This window comes from Heptranchias perlo, chromosome 4 (genome assembly GCF_035084215.1).
Source record: "Heptranchias perlo isolate sHepPer1 chromosome 4, sHepPer1.hap1, whole genome shotgun sequence".
In the NCBI taxonomy this organism is placed as follows: Eukaryota; Metazoa; Chordata; class Chondrichthyes; order Hexanchiformes; family Hexanchidae; genus Heptranchias; species Heptranchias perlo.
The window spans coordinates 21,366,847-21,385,781 of record NC_090328.1 but is presented as its reverse complement, the minus strand read 5'-3'; the positions used below and the strand labels follow the sequence as shown (position 1 = coordinate 21,385,781).

The 18,935-nt window shown below is 43.0% G+C and overlaps 1 protein-coding gene across 1 annotated transcript in view; it reads left to right on the top strand.

Moving 5' to 3' along the window:
• The window catches only part of dctd (dCMP deaminase), a 34,664-nt gene extending 21,515 nt beyond the window's left edge, over positions 1 to 13,149 (top strand). Inside the window, exons 5-6 of the mRNA XM_067982131.1 lie at positions 4,760 to 4,856; positions 11,020 to 13,149. Coding sequence (XP_067838232.1) covers positions 4,760 to 4,856; positions 11,020 to 11,125 — 203 coding nt within the window. The 3' untranslated portion in view covers positions 11,126 to 13,149. The remainder of the gene's footprint in view (positions 1 to 4,759; positions 4,857 to 11,019) is intronic.
• The last annotated feature ends 5,786 nt before the right edge of the window (positions 13,150 to 18,935 follow it).

Sequence of the window (18,935 nt, the reverse complement as noted above, 5' to 3'; positions counted from 1 at the left end):
TTGCTGTCTATTTGGCTTAATGTTTCAATTGACGCTGAGCCAGGAAGTTTACAAGCACAGCACCAATTTATACATTTGTATTTATTCTGTGTGTTGACATATCTGTTACAGATAAAGCAGTTAACGCTGTTTATAGACAGACAAAGCTGATGCTGGGGATAAAATGTCTGACAGACTTGACTCAATGCATGGAAAATACATGCGGCAAATGCGAGAACTCCTGCTGTGAAAACTTTGCATGTGTAACAATTGAGCTTGGGCCAGAAAACCGCCTTTTAGCATGAAATGGGTGAAAGCCTGTTTTGCTTTGTAATTATTGCCATGCTCGTGAAATTGTGGGAATGCGTGATTTGAAACGTGAGCTTTCATTACCCGGTCGTTAATTACAAAGAAAGAGCCATTCTCTTTTTTAAAAAAAAAGAAATTTCACCCCTCAAACTAGTGTTTTAAGCCCATCTGTTAAAAGAAAATAATTGTTTTTCTTTTTTTCAGCTCAACACAAGAAAGTTAATATAAACGGAATATTACTGAGGCAGTGCTGGTTGATTTAAAGGAGTTACTTTACTTGTCTGATGGACCTCCTAAATTGTTCACACTGTTTTTCAATTGAGTGCTGAGTTCTCCACTGTATTGGCAACTCAAGACAACTTCAGAAACTGCCAGCCCCTTGTTCCTTTATTAATTTCCAAAAAAACCCCCATCCGTTCCAGATACAGTACTGAGGGGAGGGGCGAGATTAAGTCCAGCACAGTGAACAGCAATCTGACCTAACAGTGGAGTCTATGTTCCTATTTCGAGATGATTTTCATTCCCTCCACCACCCACCAAAACCAGACATAGATTATTCCCTTGTGGATATTGCACCTCTTGGAGACCCTCAACTCAGCTGGTCCTTTTTAGCTTCTGATTGGACCAGGGTCTCTATCCCCCACTATCCAATTGCAAGCACCGACCGCAGATGACAGCACTTCCCTGTTAGGTGTCGCCCTTTTGCAGCCTTGCAGAGCTCCAGGAAATGTTTTAATATCGCATATGAATAAACTAGGAAAATGCCACCTATTGAACTCTTCATCCAGTAATGTCTGGATTAGGTTATTAAGGAGCTTAGCCATTACTTCTGAGGGTGCTGAGCTGCCTCATGGATTTCAAAGTGTGCCGTATTAAATTAGCTTGATTAAGTAAGTGTAAACAATCTTACAACACCAGGTTATAGTCCAACAATTTTACTTGAAAATCACAAGCTTTCGGAGGCTTCCTCCTTCGTCAGGTGAATGTCCTGACATTCACCTGACTAAGGAGGAAGCCTCCGAAAGCTTGTGATTTTCAAGTAAAATTGTTGGACTATAACCTGGTGTTGTAAGATTGTTTACATTTGTCAACCCCAGTCCATCACCGGCATCTCCACATCATGATTAAGTAAGGAGCACACTCGTTTGAGGTCAGAAGACTGTGGGTTCAAACCCTATTACAAGAGCACAGAATCTAGGCCGACACATCAGTGCAGCACTGAGGGGGCATTTCTGTATCAAAAGGCCGTACTTCAATTGAGCTGTTAAACCGAGGCCCTGCCTGCCTGTTGTGCTAACTCAGGTGGATGGTACAGATCCAATGGCAATATTCGAAGAAGAGCAGGGAGCTTTCCTGGTATCCTGCTGAGCACTATTAACAACAGATTAACTAACTCTTTGCCGGCTATGGCTGCCGCGTTTGCTTACATGACAAAAGTAACTGCACTTTTCAAAAAGGTATTAATTGTGTGTTCCATGCTTTGAGATACGAAGAGGGCTATAAAATTGGGAGTCTTTATATGTGATTTTGGTAACTTGGGGTTTTCTGATTTCTGTCTTGGCAATTTTCAGCTCCCCCTAAAATAGGGAAATTAAATGTTTATTAAAAACTCATATCTGACTTGATGATACATATTCCGAAGAGAGCTGTGAACATTAAAACCCTGAAATAAAAAAGAAAGCAGTAGAAATCTGACCAAACAGTACACACTCTAAACATTGAAAACTATAAACCACCCCGTCAAGGGTTTCACCCTAAACGTTAACCCATTTTTCTCTTTCAAATGCTGACTGAGCATTTCCAGCAGTCTGAATATGCGTATAATTAATTAAATTTACTACGCAGTCCTTATATGGACATCACCGCTGTGATACATGGTCACTTCCCAAAGTAACGATGTGGAGATGCCGGTGATGGACTGGGGTTGACAATTGTAAACAATTTTACAACACCAAGTTATAGTCCAGCAATTTTATTTTAAATTCACAAGCTTTCGGAGACTTCCTCCTTCCTCAGGTAAATGTTTCAGGAGCTCCTTGAAGCCGACGCATTTATACATATGGAACAATACATGGTGTTTACAGACTGCCCCTGCAACTGCCCGTTGCCAAGGCAATCACCGTGTTCAGACAGAGAGGTGTCACCTGCAGAACCCCCGAATACACATTCAACAAAAAAACAAACAGGGGAAAAAAAACAGAGAGAGGCAGAAACATCCGGAAGGCAGAGAGAGCCAGCAAATGACCCATTATATTAAAAACAGATAACATTTGTTCGCTGGTGGGGTAACGTGTAGCGTGACATGAACCCAAGATCCCGGTTGAGGCCGTCCTCATGGGTGCGGAACTTGGCTATCAATTTCTGCTCGACGATTTTGCGTTGTCGTGTGTCTCGAAGGCCGCCTTGGAGTACGCTTACCCGAAGGTCGGTGGATGAATGTCCATGACTGCTGAAGTGTTCCCCGCAGCCTTCAACATGTCATCAATGAGGACAAACACCTCGCTATGGCCATCCCCACACCTCCACTACTCGCCTTTAAACAGCCACCCAACCTCAAACAGACCATCGTTCGCAGCAAATTACCTAGCTTTCAAGAGAACAGCGTCCACGACGCCACACAACCCTGCCACGGTAACCTCTGCAAGACATGCCAGATCATCGACACAGATACCACCATCACACGAGAGGACACCACCCACCAGGTGCATGGTTCATACTCCTGTGACTCGGCCAACGTTGTCTACCTCATACGTTGCAGGAAAGGATGCCCCAGAGCATGGTACATTGGCGAGACCATGCAGACGCTGCGACAACGGATGAACGGACACCGCGCAACAATCGCCAAACAGGAGGGTTCCCTCCCAGTCGGGGAACACTTCAGCAGTCATGGACATTCATCCACCGACCTTCGGGTAAGCGTACTCCAAGGCGGCCTTCGAGACACACGACAACGCAAAATCGTCGAGCAGAAATTGATAGCCAAGTTCCGCACCCATGAGGACGGCCTCAACCAGGATCTTGGGTTCATGTCACGCTACACGTTACCCCACCAGCGAACAAATGTTATCTGTTTTTAATATAATGGGTCATTTGCTGGCTCTCTCTGCCTTCCGGATGTTTCTGCCTCTCTCTGTTTTTTTTCTCTTTTTTTTCCCTGTTTGTTTTTTTGTTGAATGTGTATTCGGGGGTTCTGCAGGTGACACCTCTCTGTCTGAACACGGTGATTGCCTTGGCAACGGGCAGTTGCAGGGGCAGTCTGTAAACACCATGTATTGTTCTATATGTATAAATGCGTAGGCTTCAAGGAGCTCCTGAAACATTTACCTGAGGAAGGAGGAAGTCTCCGAAAGCTTGTGAATTTAAAATAAAATTGCTGGACTATAACTTGGTGTTGTAAAATTGTTTACAATTCCCAAAGTAACGTCACTGCCCTTGTTTCCTTTGGTGCTGTGGGCCTTGCAGGATTGTTCAGCAATCTCTTGAACACCAGCTTAACAATAAAACTCTTATCTGCAGCCAGAATTTCATCATCTTTATTTCAGGTTCCTTTGTTAGAATTTAAAAAGCACACACCATCTTCTGAACACTAACTCGACAGTTCATAGACTCATACAGCATAGAAGGAGGCCATTCGGCCCATCATGTCTGTGCCAGCTCTATGGAAGAGCTGTCCGATTAGTCCAGTCCTGCTCCCCAGCTCTTTTCCCCACAGCTCTGCAATTTTTTTCCCCTTCAAGTGTTTATCCAATTCCCGTTTCAAAGTTTCTATTGAATCGGCTGCCAACACCCTTTCAGGCAGTGTATTCCAGAGTTGAGTGGAACTCTCTCTGGAGTTTAGAAGAATGAGAGGTGATCTCATTGAAACATATAAGATTATGAGGGGGCTTGACAGGGTAGTTGCTGAGTGGTTGTTTCCCCTGGCTAGAGAGTCTCGAACTAGGGGGCATAGTCACAGGATAAGGGGTCGGCCATTTAAGACTGAGATGAGGAGGAATTTCTTCACGCAGAGGGTTGTGAATCTTTGGAATTCTCTACCCCAGAGGGCTGTGGATGCTGAGTCATTGAATATATTCAAGGCTGAGATAGATAGATTTTTGGACTCTAGGGGAATCAAGGGATATGGGGATCGGGCGGGAAAGTGGAGTTGAGGTCGAAGATCAGCCATGATCTGATTGAATGGCGGAGCAGGCTCGAGGGGCCGTATGGCCTCCTCCTGCTCCTATTTCTTATGTTCTTATCATAACTCGCTGCATTAAAAAAAATTCTCCTCATCTCCCCCCTGGTTCTTTTGTCAATTACCTTGTATCTGGATCCTCTGGGTACCTCCTCCCAGTGGACACAGTTCCTTCCTATTTACTCTATCAAAACCCCTCATCACTTTGAACATCTATTAAATCTCCCCTTAACCTTCTCTGCTCTAGTTTGAAAGTCTATTCGCTGCATTTAATACATTTTTGTTTTTTGTCTGTAGGCATAAAGAAAGTTACTTACATGTCAGACAAGTACCGTGACATGCCAGAAATGAAGGCCTCCAGGCTGATGTTGGATATGGCTGGTGTGGAATGCAGGTAAGTAGATGGTGTGCAGTATTATAATCTAATCCCTCTGGACGACTTAAAAAGAGTCAAACAGGAAGTATGCACAAGAATAATGCTATTATACATAACATTTTTGATAGGAGCATATACAACTTTTTTCCAATGAAGTTGTGTCAAGTGATGTGCTTACTACAGTCACAGAAACATATATGGGTTGCCGCTAGTGATTTTTGATGTGGTTATGCCCTATTTCACTGGTACAGGCTGCTCATCTGACTCAGTGAGTTGTCAGCCGGTGTGGGCCATCTGTCTCTTTTCTTTCCCTTCCCTCCCCCCCCCCACTCCCACTCTGGGCTTCCCTGCACTCTTGGGACCACAATCAATTCGTTCGTTCACCTAACTGACTCGAGACATTGCAATCCCGACTAAGCAGTCATATCCTTTAAAGCGTCTGGGAGCATTTCTGTCAAATGATCTCTTGACATTAATTTGACCTAATTCCTTTTAACCTGTTACATTTTCTCCTTCAAAGCACAATTTCCAAATATCTTCCAGCTGCATAACCAATTCTCTATGGAGCTTTCTGCAGCTTCTGAAATTTTTTGCCTGTATGCTTCAGGTACCGTGTTGAGCAGTGAAGAGTGCTCATTGTACAGACCACAGCTCTCCGTGTGAAAATGCAGTGTTTTACCACTCAATGACGGCATCAAATTTTCTGCCTTTGGCCCACTTGCAGAAAAATTCAAAAGCCCTTAAGAATCCATCTACGTTGTCCCCTTCTTTAAAATTTAATGAAACTATTCCACACCAGTTATGGGCTGGATCGATTATACCCTCACCGCATTCTCCATAGATGAGCCTTTTTCTGTCAATTCAAGTGCACTGTTCTGCTGCTGCTTTTCCTCTGCCTTGAACCTGCACACAGATTCCTCAAGCTGGTGCTGATGCTCCTTTTCTTTATCCTTATATCTGCACTCTTACTTCTTTTCATCCCTGTTCCACTTGAACCGAGCCTCCTTGTGTTTACTTTGAGCCTCCCTGTATTTACACTGTCTTCTTGCAGGTTCCGGTTTAAGCACTTCTGGCTAGAATGCATGTATTACATTAGTACTTACAGCACAAAAACAGGCCATTCGGCCCAACAGGTCCATGCTGGTGTTTATGCTGCACATGAGCCTCCTCCCACCCAACTTCATCTAACCCCATCGACGTATCCTTCTATTCCTTTCTCCCTCATATACTTATCTAGCTTCCCCTTGAATGCATCTATGCTATTCGCCTCAACCAGTCCATGTGGTAGCGAGTTCCCCATTCTAACCACTCTCCAAGTAAAGAAGTTTCTCCTGAATTCCTTATTGGATTTCTTAATGACTATCTTATATTTATGGTCCCTAGTTTTGGACTCCCCCACAAGTGGAAACATCCTTTCTATGTCTACCCTATCGAGCCCCTTCATAATTTTAAAGACCTCTATCAGGTCACCTCTCGGCCTTCTCTTTTCTAGAGAAAAGAGCCCCAGTCTGTTCAGTCTTTCAATACGTTGTCCTTTTTTCTCTGCTGCCGAGCATGCTCATTTTAGCTCATGACCCACGTCTTTTGTAACGCCGTATATAATTTTATGTACTGCTGATTTATTTTAAATTTGGAAAGCCTTTTTTTAAGTTTTGACAGTATTCTCACCCCACTGTTACGGTGTTCAGACTGCGCCAGATATTTCCTACATGCTCAGTGAAAAGGACCACTCCTGTAATCAAACCCTTGCTCCCTATCGACCTGATCCCCACACTATCTAGTAATGGAGCATTTCCCTCAGTTACTGTAATATGATCACTCAAAATGACACAATCTCTCTTGTGGCTTCCTAGCCTATCAGACAATGGAAGAATAATCACTCAGACTGTGGTGGTTTAGTCTATGATCAATGCATCAGGTTTATTAACAGTTTAAAAAAAAAATTAAAGGCCAACACAGCAGATTCCACAGTAGATTAAAACATTGAACTTGCAACTCCTCTGCTTACAAAACTATAAAAGTCCTGATGCTTCACCAATTCTTCTAATAACACTGAATCTTAAGCAATGTCCATAACACGCAATCTTTACACGATGTTGAGTCCATGGACTCACCTCGACACGGGCTACTGTACAGTAGAATTGGAAGAACTAGTGAGCAGAAATTCCCTTCAGAGTTAGAACTCTGTTGCCCCTTTGATATCAGACAGCTGATTGATGAGGTGAGGAGAAACTTTTTTATGCAGCGAGTTGTGATGATCTGGAATGCACTGCCTGAAAGGGTGGTGGAAGCAGATTCAATAGTAACTTCCAAAAGGGAATTGGATAAATACTTGAAGGGAGAAAATTGCAGGGCTACAGGGAAAGAGCAGGGGAATGGGACTAATTGGATAGCTATTTCAGAGAACCGGCCCAGGCACAAAGAAGTGCGATTTGGCCCATTATCAGTGGCTCGTTGGTCTAGGGGTACGATTCTCGCTTTGGGGATTTGGTGATTGATATGTGAGAGGTCTAGGGTTCAGATCCTGGACAAGCCCTGCGGTGTTACCATTTTTTTAATACAGCGAGTGGTTAGGATCTGGAATGCACTGCCCGAGGGGGTGGTGGAGGCAGATTCAATCTTGGCCTTCAAAAGGGAACTGGATAAGTACTTGAAAGGAAAAAATTTGCAGGGCTACGGGGAAAGGGGAGTGGGACTAGCTGGATTGCTCTTGCATAGAGCTGATGCGGACTCGATGGGCCAAATGGCCTCCTTCCAAACTGTAACCTTTCTATGATTCTATGGCCTCCTTTTGTGCTGTTTCATTCTATGACAGGTCAGTATCATACACAAATGGCAGCAGATGCTAGATATAAATCCATTCATACCTACTTCCTAGCGCCTATCCTTCAACCGATTTTTATTTTCAGGACCAAACTAGCAGTCTGTTCCCATAGATCTACAGGTGGGGCTTCCCAGCAAAGCCCTTGGAATCCCAAAACATTAGCTTATTATGTGTTGTTCCTTCAGCTACATTCCAGCCAGGGTAAATGTTAATTCCATCCACTCTAAACACCAAGTTATAGTCCAGCAATTTTATTTTAAATTCACAAGCTTTCGGAGGCTTCCTCCTTCGTCAGGTGAACGATGTGAAAATTTTTTCACATCGTTCACCTGACGAAGGAGGAAGCCTCCGAAAGCTTGTGAATTTAAAATAAAATTGCTGGACTATAACTTGGTGTTGTAAAATTATTTACAATTGTCAACCCCAGTCCATCACCGGCATCTCCACATCACTCTAAACACGTCAGAGGCCTGAATACAGTGTGTATGTTTCCAAGGCCTTTATGTGAAAAAAATACAAGTTCTATGACACTAAACAGGACAGAATCTTGATCAGTCGCAGTTGAACAGAGCAAGGAAATACATTTTTCCTTGGCAAGGTGACCATTGTGTCTTCATCTGCACTTTCATCCTTTTCAGTGGGAGAGGGAACTTCCATGGTGTCCCACTTTGACGACTTAATTTTAGAAACTTTGTCCTCTCCTTCAAATCTCTTTGTGGTCCGACTGTACCCGATCTGAGCCATTTGTCTCTTCCCACACCCTCCACTCCTATAACTCTGAATGAGTCTGGATTCTTTGCTCCCTCTGCTCCACTATCAGAAGCTGAGAATTCAGTCACTATACCCCTGCCCTCTGGATATTCTCTTCCCAGACCACTTAGCCTAAAAACCATTCTTTTCCACCTTGCCTTGAGTTATCTCTAAATTTACATTCTACATCAAGTGTTATCAGATGTTGTGTTATGTCTTTTTAAAAAAAAACCCCAGATGATCTGGTCATTATCATGTTGCTGTTTGTGGGACCTTGCTGTGTGCAAATTGGCTGCCGCATTTCCTACATTACATCAGTGACCACACTTCAAAAGTACTTAATTGGCTGTAAAGCGCCTTGGGACATCCTGAGGTTGTGAAAGTCTTTCTTTGTGAAGAGCTCTGTACAAATGCTAGTGGTTATTGTAATTACCTGTTAAATGAGTGTTCTCACTCATACATACCCGATCCCTTAGCAATACAAAATCTCTCACTGTGTTTCTCAAAAGCTCTGCCCATCAAGGTGTTTTAAAATTTTGGCCAGATCACGGGAAGAAGTATCTGAAGCTTGGGCTCACGCAGCAATGATGACCCTCTGCTCCAAAAACTACATTTCCATCAATGACCTGCTACTTTGCATGTAGGGGTTTTTAATTTATTCCATGCTGCCAGTGTTGTAGACTTCTTTGATCTGGAGCATGTGCCGATGATCAGAAGTAATCTGGTTTCATGTGTGTAACTCTGATATCTGCATCTGTGTATTTATTTATATTTTTAAAGAAAGCAATGCCATACTATACTGTCCTGTAGTATTCTTTAAATCAGATGCAGAGCTCTGACATTAGGAACTTGGCAGTAGCCAGTTTGATGATCAGAAAAAGAGTTTTCAGACCTACATAAGCATATGGAGGTGGATTTATTTTCTTAAGAGTGAGATACATCAAACTAGGCAACATTTTAAAATCCAAATGAGCGAGTCTCATGCCAAATGAATGGGAATTGATGGGCATGTAAATGATTTGAGTAACTTGCTGCTTTGGATAGGTATCGCTGACAATGGAAATATGTAACTCCTTAACACTGCACATTGACAGCAAGTCGTGTATTTGAAATTCAACTTGGTCTCAAGAGAAATTATCTTCCATTAGTGGCTTACCTGTTTGATGGTTCTACATATCTCGGGGAACCCGTCATTTTGAAGCATTCCGCGCCTGATCTGTGTCGCAGTCTGTTGGACTATTTAAGCGGCGCTGCATCTATTGATTTGGTCGTGTGGCAAGATAAAGCGCCCTGATGTGTGTAGAGCTTTTTTTTCCCCAGCACCAATGCTGTAGTCCCGTTGATGAGATTAAACACAAAAGATAACTACTTGCAAGTAATGTCAGGTACTACGATGCTTTTGCCAAATTCACAGTTCTCTACTTTAAGGTGCTGCTGTGAGATATGCCTGTAGCTGCACTCCACAGCAAGCTGATGCGGATATTTCCATTTGTTCCCGAGGCCCCTCTCTGGGGGGGGAGCGGGGGTAGATTAGCATCAAGGCAAGTGGTCAACGCATTCGACTGTTACCGCTGTTTTGCCTCGTAAATGTTGCAGATATTTTTCCAAGATACAGACCAAACTGTACTTCATCTGATGCACAGTCACTCACTTCAAAACGCTGCTAGTTGAATTTGATGAATGCACATCAGCCGAACAAGAGTTTGAATTGCAGTTTCATAGGACACGGTCAGCTTTTACCTTTTCTCGGAATGAACTGTTGGCAACTTTTTGGATTCTTGGTTTTTTTTAAACTGTTAAAATATTACTGCCAGGCTCTTGGTATGAATTTCCACGTTGTCTCTGATTTTAAAAAGGAATCTCACGAAAGAGATTTTTTTCTGGTTGGCACTTCTACATCGCAGGTCAGATCTTGAAAGTGATAACGGGAGCACACACGGATTATGCATTAGAATGTAATAGAGAGCGGTCCCAAGTCGAGTTGTATAGTAAGCAAAGTTCTGATACTCCATTTGTGTTACAGCCACCTCCCCCGAGGAGTACATACTGTCGGGGCTGACATTTCACTGTGGCTGAGGGCTGAGCTCTTCATCCGCCTGTACAGGCCGGAGAGATCATTTTAAGGTTGCTGGTTTGTTGGGGCCTTTGTATGATAGTGGAGGACGGTAACGTCTCACGCGGCTTTGGACCACTGCTTGCACCGTACGCCTGCACAGGTGTTAGCGAATCCGACCTGCAGTATCCGTGCGGATTTGCCGAATGGGAGCCGGATCGTATTGCAATGATGTTTCCACTGGATTGAGTCCCGCAACGTAAATGGGGTATCAGTAGGTCTGCAAGGGCCATCATTGATTTTAGCTACCTCACTGAATCATACTGTGAATCCGAAGACCGAGGGATTAAACTCGATTTCTGTTTCAGCACAAATGAGCTCCCCTTAGACTGCGGCAAATCCCTTCCACGAATCAAGCACCAATTCAGTTTGTAGGCAGTTTTGAGTTAGCCTAGTTAACAAAATGGAAGAAACAGGGGGTTTATATATGCGTATTGGTTTAAAAATCTAAAAGCATCTGTGTACTAAAACGCTGCTTTCTTTTTTTTTCATAGCCAATTTACTCCAAAGCACAAAACAATTACCATTGATTTTGATGCAATAAACAAAAGTGGACGTTGTCTACGAACGTGCCAAGCTGCCTCGACAGCATCTCCATGAAGCTGCTAATCATTCATCGTGGAGAATCTCATTTGCTACTTCCATACTTATTCTTTAAAACAAATGTTCTGCCAACACTAGTGTGCTGACATCCTGTATTTTAATGATAGAGGTGGACCAGTTAATATATTTCAAATACTGTACAAGAGTTTTTTTTTGTCGCAGTTGACACTGAGCTGCTATTGTATTTCAGCATGTTCTGTATATGCATCTTGTATGCTATATGTGCACAAATAAATCTTCGGTAAGGTTATAGCACAGAAACAGGCCATTCAAATTACTGGGACCAAAGATCCCTGGCCCTTCCTGTGCGCTTCTGGCGAGAGTGCGGCGGAAGGGTGGGGCCTAGATAGGCCAAGTCCTGACCTTCCCGAGAAGTTTCAGTGAAGCCCCTGCCTGCACTAAATGAGGCCAATGGTGTCGGAGAGGGTGTGGCCAGGAGTGGGAACTCCCAGGCCGGGAATTGCCACGTGCCTGGCCCTGGCTGGTGCACCGAATGATAAAACAATTAATCAGATGTTTCAGGATTGATACCTCCCCTTTCGTTTTTTTCCTTTCCAGCCAGTACAATCTGGCATTGGCTGCTGAATGCTGGCAGTGGGCCCCACCTTAGAATCCAGAATCCAGGCTTCGGCCTTGGCCAGGACTCCTGAACACATTTTTTTTTAAAAATGTTTCTTTCTGCCCCCTTAATAAACAGGGCTGATGGGTACAGCCGCATCCTCTTTCCAGGGGTATATCCCGCCCAGCCCCTTTACCAACTGGCACACTCTGCTGCAGTTTACAGCCTCCTGAGGCAGGCAGATGCCCGAGATGTATCCCTAGTGGTGTGGGAACCCACCTGGAACATTTAAACTGTGATCCCCTCACCCTCCCACTCTCGGCTCTGCAAACTTTGGTGGGGTCAGTGCCAGAGGTCATGGGTGCTGTTTGTGCTGTTTCTCTTGGGGCTCCCCTGGCTTCTCGCCGAAGTTGTGGCAGGAGACCGGGAGAACCCGCTGTGGAATTTCAGGGCCAATAAGTCAGCCATCCCAGACGGTTATTGCCTGCAGCCATCTTGCATTTAAAGAGACAGTTTAACTTTTTGTTTGATTAATTTTAAAGAATACAAACACAAATCGTGACCAGACATATTTTCAATTTTTTTGCAACAACCCTTCCGGCTAAGGAGCTTGTGATTCTACTGCGTCTCCTTAAAGCAAAGTTATTAGTGTAAAAGATCGAGAACCATTGCAATTTGCATAGACCAACTTGACTGTTGAAAGAGGCTGTCCGTGCTTCTCTAAGTAACTATTTCAGATATTACCTGTTTTACCTCTAACTTAGCATCATACAGCATCGAAAGAGGCCATTCGGCCCATCATGCCTCTTTGAAAGAGCTATCCAATTAGTCCCATTCCCCTGCTCTTTCCCCATAGCACTGTAAATTTCTCCTTTTTAAGTATATATCTAATTCCCTTTTGAAAGTTACTGTTGAATCTGCTTCCACCACCCTTTCAGGCAGTGCATTCCAGATCATTACAACTCGCTAAAATATTTTTTAAAAATTCTCCTAATTTTCCCCCTGAATTTTTTGCCAATTATCTCAAATCTGTGTCCTCTGGTTAATGACCCTCCTGCTAGTGGGGGAAACAGTTTCTCTCTCTCTACCCTATCAAAACCCCATATGATTTTGAACACCTCTATCAAATCCTCCCCTTAATCTTCTCTGCTCTAAAAACAACAATCTCAGTTTCTCTGCAGAACTTGTATTTTTAAATTTGGAAGCATATCAACAATTGGTACCTTGGGTTTACTTGGGCCTTTTATAAATTCCATGGCTTGTATCCTGGGTTTTCTGCATGAAGGTTTTAGAAGCACATGCATTGCTGGGTGGGGGTGCCCATTGTCCCAGGATTCAAGGCGGCATTGAGATTCATCGAAATATTTGTACCACAGTTTGTTGTTTTGCATGCAAGGCTGGATGTCAGCTTATTATTGAATGTTTCTTCTTGTAGTTTTAAAATAAAGTTTTATTAGTAGAATTCTTGCCTCTGAGTCAGAAGGTGATGGATTCAAGCCCCACTCCAGGGCTGGAGCATATAAATCTAGGATAATGCCTCACTGCAGTACTAAGGGAGTGCTGTATTGTCAGAGATGCTGTCTTTCAGATGAGATGTTAAACAGTCTGCCTGTTCAAATGGATTTAAATGATCCTATGACACTGCAAAGAAGAACAGTGGAGTTCTCCCAGTGTCTTGGTCAATATTTATCACTCTACCAACATTAAAATCAGATTAATGTAGCTACCTCCTCTTTTAGAGGGCCAGGCTATTGGAGAAGAGATCAATTCTAAATAAGCCCTTTTGTTTCCAATAGATGATAAAATCCTCTTAAAGGTTGGTAAATAAAGCTAACACATTGAAATATCTACCAACAACATTAAAATCAGATTAACTAGTCATTTATATCATTGCTGTTTGTGGGATCTTGCTGTGCAATACAGCAGTGACTACGCTTCAAAAGTAATTAATTAGTTGGGAAGAGCTTTGGAACATCCCGAGGATAAGGAACGTGCTGCATAAATGCAAGTTCTTCCTATTCAAAAACTGCCATTTTTTGGTGTGTGCACGTTCTTTCTCGGCCAGTGCAGCAGCAAGGGTGAGGGCTGGAGGTGCTGCCAGGGGCCACCGTTCTGCACTTAAATCCTTTTTGAGCATTTTTACTGATCACACCAGCCCGAGACAAGAGACTAATTCCACTGTGAACACTCATCTGAAAAGATGTTTGGAACAGACTCCCAGAGAAGCTATTCTAGCCTGGGTCAAGTGGCACCTTAAAAATGGGACTGAATTGATATATGTTCAGAAGGGATATTGAGGGTGATTGAGATACTAGCACTGCTTGTTTTTTCAGGGGAGATAAAGTACGAGATCAACAAGTGGTGTGGAAGGCAGCCCATGATAAAATAATCAGACATGGGCTCTGGAATCAGCAGGCATGATGGCCAAATTGCCTTTTCTTACTCTGAACCAGTTATGGGCTGGATCGGTTTCTTGCTCTGTACTTTCTTATCTTGCTTAAAATCATAAGAACAGGATTAGACCATGGAGCCCCTCGAGCCTGATCTGGCATTCAATTAGATCATGGCTGATCTGTACCTCAACTCCATTTACTTGCTTTTGCTCCATGTCTCTCGATAACCTTAGCTAACAAAAATTTATCGATCTCAGTCTTGAAAGTTTCAATTGACCCAACATCCACAGGCTTGTGGAGTCCCGCAGGGATCTGTCTTGGGGCCTCAATTATTCACAATATTTATTAATGACTTAGATAAAGGCATAGAAAGTCTCATATCTAAGTTTGATGATGACACAAAGATTGGTGGCATTGCAAGTGTAGATGAAAACATAAAATTACAAAGGGATATTGATAGGTTAGGTGACTGGGCAAAACTGTGGCAAATGGAATTCAATGTAGACAAACGTGAGGTCATCCACTTTGAATCAAAAAAGGATAGAACAGAGTACTTGCTAAATGGTAAAAAGTTAAAAACAGTGGATGTCCAAAGGGACTTAGGGGTACAGGTACACAGATCATTGAAGTGTCATGAACAGGTGCAGAAAATAATCAATAAGGCTAATGGAATGCTGGCTTTTATATCTAGAGGACTAAAGTACAAGGGGGCAGAAGTTATGCTGCAGCTATACAAAACCCTGGTTAGACCGCACCTGGAGTACTGTGAGCAGTTCTGGGCACCGCACCTTCGGAAGGACATATTGGCCTTGGAGGGAGTGCAGCGTAGGTTTACTAGAATGATACCCGGACTTCAAGGGTTAAGTTACGAGGGGCGATTACACAAATTGGGGTTGTGGTCCCTAGAGTTTAAACGGTTAAGGGGTGATCTGATCGAAGTTTATAAGATATTAAGGGGAACAGATAGGGTGGATAGAGAGAAACTATTTCCGCTGGTTGTGGATTCTAGGAGTAGGGGGCACAGTCTAAAAATTAGAGCCAGACCTTTCAGGAGTGAGATTAGAAAACATTTCTACACACAAAGGGTGGTAGACATTTGGAACTCTCTTCCACAAATGGCGATTGATACTAGCTCAATTGCTAAATTTAAATCTGAGATAGATAGCTTTTTGGCAACTGAAGGTATTAAGGGATATGGGCCAAAGGCAGGTATATGGAGTTAGATCACAGATCAGCCATGATCTTATCAAATGGCGGAGCAGGCACGAGGGGCTGAATGGCCTACTCCTGTTCCTATGTTCCTATGTTTTAGGGGGGAGAATTCCAGATTTTCACTACCCTTTGTGTGAAGAAGTGCTTCCTGATTTCACTCCTAAATGGCCTGGCTCTAATTTTAAGATTGTGCTCCCTTGTTCTGGATTCTCCCACCAGAGGAAATAATTTCCCTGTAACTACCTATCGAATCATTTTATAATTTTAAACACCTCAATTAGACCCCTCCTCAAGCTTCTGCACTGTCTGGAATGCAAGTCAAGTTTATGCAATTTGGACTGTTTAATCCAATTATTTGACGATTTATCATTGCCATAATAGGCAATACCTGAGCCTTGATATTTCAGTTTAGACCATTTATGGAATTTTAGTGACCTCCATTCTGTGAATTCCTTTGGTCTTGTTTTTCCTTTGCAGCTCGTCAGGAATTTGGAATTTAATTTGACTTGAATTCTCCTGCCTTTCTTCCCTACTTACATTGCTGCCTTCATTAATTGATTTTACATACTCGTTTACCTCCTTGAGCGCTTTTAGGCTTTTCGGTCTTTTAATGTTATCTCTATTATGATATCAGTGATATGTAAATGAAGCTCTTATTATTGGGTCACTTGAGCTTTCTGGAGATTGAAGTTTTCTTATCATTGCAAATGGGATTTGGATCTCCAGTTTAGGAAGACCAGGCCGCCATCCCTATCTTTTGAATATAATATTTCTTCTGTGATATCACTTGGGAGATGGAGGATTTCCTTAACTGATTTCCTTACAAGTCTGTCGAGACTGATTAAAGTGTTTTGGGTCGCTTCGGTGAGTATAAAATGATAGTGGATTTTCAAAATCATATGTGTTTTAAGAATCTCTATCCTTTGTGTGGTTTGAGTTCAGTGCTTTTTAATCCAATAATCCATTTAGTGAGTTTTTCAGCCCACTTGTCCTCAGTCACTCTGGCCCATGGATCTATTCTGAGGTATTTTTCGATGTTACCAGGGTTAATAAAATCCGGTTGTTTTCCATTCATTATCCATTTATTTCAGCAACAACTTTCATTTATATAGGGCCTTTAACGTCGTAAAACATCCCAAGGCACATCACAGGAACGTTATCAAACAAAATTTGACACCGAGCTACATAAGGAGGTATTAGGACAGGAGCGTCTTAAAGGAGAGAGGCAGAGAGGTTTAGGGAGGGAATTCCAGAGCTTAGGCAGCTGAAGGCACAGCCGTCAACGGTGAGCGATTACAATCGGGGATGTGCAAAAGACAAGAATTAGAGGAGCGCAGAGATCTCAGAGGGTTGTAGGGCTGGAGGATGTTACAGAGATAGGGAGGGGCAAGGCCATGGAGGGATTTGAAAACAACAATGAGAATTTTAAAATTGAGATTTTTCTGGACCGGGAGCCAATATAGGTCAGCGAGCACAGGGGTGATGGGAAAACGGGTCTTGGTGCGAGGTACGTGCAGCAGAATTTTGGACGTGCTCAAGTTCATGGAGGGTGGAAGATGGGAGGCCAGACAGGAGACCATTGGAATAGTCAAGTCTAGAGGGAACAAAAACATGGTTGAGGGTTTCAGCAGCAGATGAGCTGAGGCAGGGGAGGAGTCGGGCGACATTACGGAGGTGGAAGTAGGCGGTCTTGGTGATGGAGCGGATATGTGGACAGAAGCCCATCTCACGGTAAAGTAGGATGCCAAGGTTGCAAACAGTCTGATTCAGACTCAGACATTGGCTAGGAAGAGGGATGGAGTCGGTGGATAGGAACGGAGTTTGCGGCGGGGACCAAAGACAATGGGCTCTGTCTTTCCAATATTCCTTGATTGTATAGGAACAAGAACATAAGAAATAGGAGCAGGAGTAGGCCTGTAAGATATCTGAAATCTGCTTGCTTATTGATGTTTCTGCAACCGAGGAACCATTTCTTTAGTTCCTGGCGAAGGAGTACCTCCTCCTCAGACCATATGGTTTTCCTCCTAGTTTTTTTTCTGAGGAATGTTTCTCTCTTTTCCCAACTCATTCCTCAACTCTGCATGTTGATGCCTCTCATGCTGACCAAGCCCTCTTTTTAGGGGAATCTTTTATTGCAAATTTTGCAAATTAATTCACCCGTAGGTTCGGGCTGCCTGCATTTGGTATAATGACAAGCGATCTCCTTTTGTATTATTATATGTGGTAGATATATTCCAAATTTGGTGTTTTTTTTGTTCATATGTTTTTTGAATATTGCAATGGACGTGAATGCTTCCATGCATTCGATGCAAAACAGATTATCAGCGGGATAGTGAATATTTATTGTACTCTGCTGGTTTCGATCGTTTTGGGGTTCAATACTGACACCTTCATAATAGTTGCTCTCTGTAGGGATTTGTGTGTTCCCTGTGTAGTCGCCTCCAACCGTTGTTATCTATTTCCAGTGGAATTCTGAGGCTACCGTTATATATTGTAATACTTTTAAAGATTTACATTGCCTCTTGAATTTTATTCCACTGGAGTTGCTTGTCATCTCAATCGTCTTCACCAGCTGGTACACCTTTTTCTCGGTCTTTTAAGACTGGAATTGGTTGCCTGCTGGGCACTTTAATTGATCTTATAATCTTTGTAATATAGTCCTCCTCCTGGGTGGAAGAGATTCTTGTTGCCAGCCTGGCTAGATTAGGTCTAGCTGAAAGACAGCTAATACATTTTGCTCCATGTGTCACTGGAAACGCCGTGACGGGACTTTGTTTTCCTGGGCCGTGTCCCATCCGGTTACGATCAGCCCCCTGGGGACTATCCGATTCTCTTTCTTCACTATTGGTTTCTCCCAAACTGCTGGGAGAGTGATCTCCGCAGATCATCTTAATTCTGGGAGCAGTCGTTTAGCCAACGTACGATAATATGTAATATGTTGTTTCTAGCGGGACCACGAGGAGGTGCGACTCACTGAGGCTGAGAACTAGAAGAGAGCCACAGTTGCAGTAAGCATTACCCGAGAGCCACAATTACTCCTCATAATTTAACCCTTTACGCCCTGGTATCATTCTGAATCCAGCTGAGCTCCCTTCTATCTGGTTGCTCGTTTCTTTTTCTCTCTTCTGTTTTGGCTTTTTCTCTCTCTGAAGGTGCCTGTGCCTGAGGGAATGAACCTCTTCCCGTAGAATGGGCTTACAGGGATTCAGTGGTCCATTGGCAGAAAAATTGGCCTTGAGGGGGTAATTTATCGATTAATCATTGTCTCCTTTTTACTTAAGATCTTTTGTTCTGGATTGTTCTTCAAACTAATTCCAGTTTAATAAGTTTTTAGTTCCTTGGGTTGGATTATTGAGTTGGCTTTGGTGTTAATATCTAAACTTTGCTGTTTTGATCCCAAATGAAGATCTTCTCAGTGTAGAAATAGGGATATTCAAAATCCTCCTCCTCTCCATATTTAAAAAGCATACTTTCACTGGCACGTATAGTGAGAGAACGGGCTGAGTCATATGTAGTCCACCTACATTTAATCCTAAAAAGGACAAATACTGCGCACTGTACTTTATGTAACTCAATGAGCACAATCCTATCTGACTCAAAGCGAGCCAAATGTTAACGTCCCCATTTGCATTTGTCAATTTAC